General features: G+C 56.0%; 1 protein-coding gene across 1 annotated transcript; it reads right to left on the bottom strand.

The window, feature by feature from the left end:
* Positions 1–3150, bottom strand: LOC105544509 (FAS-associated death domain protein). Its single transcript, XM_011987074.1, has 2 exons — positions 2841–3150; positions 1–453 (listed from the first exon to the last, which is right to left on the bottom strand). Exons 1-2 carry the CDS (start codon positions 3124–3126, stop codon positions 113–115), a joined length of 627 nt encoding a protein of 208 aa, XP_011842464.1. The 5' UTR covers positions 3127–3150; the 3' UTR covers positions 1–112.
* Between the last annotated feature and the right edge of the window lie 2 nt (positions 3151–3152).

The raw sequence follows: 3152 nt of genomic DNA, 5'->3' as shown, positions 1-3152 counted from the left end.
ACTCAGCCTGGCTTCCTGCTGGATCTTCACAGTGCTGGGCTACCTTCCTGGAGAGAACCGAACTCCAGGCTGCGCCGATGCCTGTGGTCCACCAGGGCAGAGCAGTAGCCCATCAGGATGCTTCAGAGGTGGATGCGTCTGAGTTCCATGACATCGGGGACATGGCCCCACTCCTGTTCTGGAGGTCCCGGGCCTGCTGAACCTCTTGTACCAGGTCGGCCACCAGGTTCATCTGGCAGGCCCTGAGAGCCGCCACCAGGCAGGCCACCGTTGCGTTCTCCCTCTCCGTGTTCTTCCAGACTCTCAGTGACTCCCGCACGCGCTCCGTCAGGTTGCGGGGGTATCTGTCCTCGATGCCGTCGATCTTGGCGTCTGAGACTTTGAGCTGACGAGCCAGCCTTCTCCAGTCTTTCCCCACATTATCACATATGACGTTAAATGCTGCACACAGGTCTGAGAAGGAAAGAACAGAGCGGTTTACCGGGGGTTTGGAGACAAGCAACCCCGCAACCCTCCCCAGGGCTTTTCAGCACTGACGCCGAGTGCTCAGGGGACAGAGGTACCTACACGAGCTCCTCCACAGAGGCTAGAGTCGCCTGGCAGCAGAGGGGCTGTCACCAAATGCCCAAGAGTGGCCTGATTCCACCTCAGGCAAACCCCCTGCTCTCCAATACTATCCTAGGAGGTGTGGCCCACTGAAGACTCAAGTGCCAAAGGAAGCTGCAGTAGAGCTACCTACTGACGGCAGGAGACACTGAGGGATGGGCTGGGGAGTTGTCGGAGGGAAGAAAATAGGGTTGATCCCACATCCTGCCCTACAGCAGGTTGAATGATGTCACCTCAAGGGATGTTCATGTGAAACTGCTGAAACTATGAAGGTTAACTTCTTTGGAAAAAGGGTCTTTGCAAAGGTAAGCTGAGGGTCTTGAGAGATCATCCTGGATGCCCTGGATGCACCAGTGACAGGCATCCTCGTAGGAGACACACAGGGAAGGCTGTGTGAGCCTGGAGTGAAGCGGCCACAAGACAAAGAATGCCTGGAGCCACCACAAAGCGGAAGAGACGTGGACGGACCCTCCCCAGCAGCATTCAGAGGGTGTGCGGGTCGGTGGCACCCTGCTTGTTCAGCTTTCTGGCCTCCAGACTGAGGGGATAGATTTCTGTTGCTTTAGGCCACCAGATTTGTGATCATTTGTTATGGCAATCACAGGAAACTAGCAGGCACTCCAATTGTTATTGTGAAAGCTGCCCCGACTGACCACCAGTCTTCAGTCCCTAGCTACCATACTCCTCATCTGCTGACATCACCACTGAGATCAGGGAGCTGGTCACAAGACCATAAAAGGCCGTTTCTGGAACATGAAGAGAGGAAAGGAGAGGCAGCACAGGGTGCTGCTTGGACTGCTCCTGGCAATTCTGAGACACCATTAGCAGGTGTACCAGCTCCTGCAGCTCTGACAGCCGTGTGGGCTGGGCACTGTGTTACGACGGTACAGATGAGGAAACTCAGGCCCAGGGAAGCTGATGGACATTCCTGAGATTGTGTAGCTAACCGATGGCAGAGCCATGTTCTGAAACCCTGACAGTGCAGTGCCAAAGTCCACCCTTAACCACTATGCTGAACTTCTGGGAAGGAGGAAGGCAGATCACCTACTACCAACCTGCCTACACCCACTGTTCACGTTCTGGTGTACTTCTTCCAGCACACAGTTAACTACGTGACGACACAAACCAAGCACACATACATCTCAAATGTCAGCTACGTTTCGTGGACCGCCTTTAAAATGCAATTTATCAGTGTTTTTCCAGACATTAAATATCCATGAATCCCGTCCTGTTTTGCTTGTTCAGCACTTTCGTTTTTTTAAAATCTGGACTTGACTGTTTTCAGGCAGAGCTGTTCTGTCCATCCCGCCCTGAACAGGCACTAGTCCTTATAGAGTGAAACCCATGGTGTCACATTGATGCCCTGATTCGTGACTGAATGGTGGATTCCAGGCCACAGTTTGAAAGCCTCTGAGAGGCGTCCCCAGTGTACTCCCAAGCCTCTGCCCCCTCTGAGAACAAGGGGGTAGGGCTGAGAAACTGCTGTACTCAGGGTTTCTCATTTTTATCCTGGAAGCTGCCGCAAGCCACAGGCGAGGGTGGAGAGGGAGTGACCGAGAGCAGGACAGGAAGCCACTCCACAATGACCTTGACCAGAGTGGCAGTGCAGGGGCTAACACCACCCATCCGGAGGCCGGACTGCTCGGTTCAAGCCTACCTCTGTTAGTTATCGGCTGCGCATTTCCGCAAGCCGCTTGACCTGTGAGCCACAGTCCTGTCCTCCGTAAAATGCGAACAGTGACAGGTAACAGGATCTCAGCCACAGGGCTACTGCGAAAATTATATTTGGCAGTTAGAGGGGTAAGCGGCACACTGTAAGTCCCTGGGTAAGAGTTACTGAATGACAGTATTACTCTCAGACAGCCGAGAACGGCATTCCCTGGATATATTCCGAGACAGAAGGGAAATGATGCGAGCAGGCTCACGCAACCTCTGCCCCTTCCCCGCACCTTCTCTGACTCCTCCTCACCTTTTCTTCAGTGAGTTTTCTAATTTACCCGGGCAGAAAGGGGTGGAAGAAAAAGAACTGAGCGTGTCCAGGCCCTGCAACCTTGAGTAAGTGAACTTTTCTGCGTTTTTGGCTCTCCCATCTGCAAAGACAGGGCTGAACGGAGAAAACCCACGCAAATCAAACCCGGCAAAGGGGAGGCGTCTAGAGGCCAACGGGAGGAGCCTCGCAGCACCTACACCCGGACGACCAGGCCCTGGCTCCCTCGGCCCGACCCGGAGCCCACCTTCTTCCCCAGGCGCGGCCCCGGCCGCCACCCCCGCCTCGAAGTCGTCGAGGCGCCGCAGCAGGTCGTGGCGCCGCAGGGAGGCGAGCAGCTCGCGCAGGAGGTCGGTGTGCCCGGGCTCCAGGTCGTTCTGCTCCAGCAGCACGGAGAAGAGGTCCAGGCCGCTCTGCACGCGCTCCAGCTTGCGCTTGCCTACGCGCCCGAGGCATAGGAACTTGAGCTCGGTCAGCTCGCTGCTCGACAGGCTGGACGACACCGAGTGCAGCAGCACCAGGAACGGGTCCATGGCGGGGCCTGCAGGCGGCCGGGGCT

Source organism: Mandrillus leucophaeus, unplaced genomic scaffold, assembly GCF_000951045.1.
Source record: "Mandrillus leucophaeus isolate KB7577 unplaced genomic scaffold, Mleu.le_1.0 Scaffold30, whole genome shotgun sequence".
Lineage (NCBI taxonomy): Eukaryota > Metazoa > Chordata > Mammalia > Primates > Cercopithecidae > Mandrillus > Mandrillus leucophaeus.
The sequence above is the reverse complement of the archived record's forward strand: the minus strand, read 5'-3'. Positions and strand labels throughout refer to the sequence as shown.

What these genes read in the sequence shown, in the direction of transcription:
- LOC105544509 (XM_011987074.1), bottom strand. Translation starts at nt 3,126, where the DNA reads ATGGACCCGTTCCTGGTGCTGCTGCACTCGGTGTCGTCCAGCCTGTCG. An exon ending in GGCCGCGCCTGGGGAAGAAG is followed by an intron (nt 454 to 2,840) that starts GTGGGCTCCGGG and finishes TTTCCTTCTCAG; the next exon opens with ACCTGTGTGCAGCATTTAAC.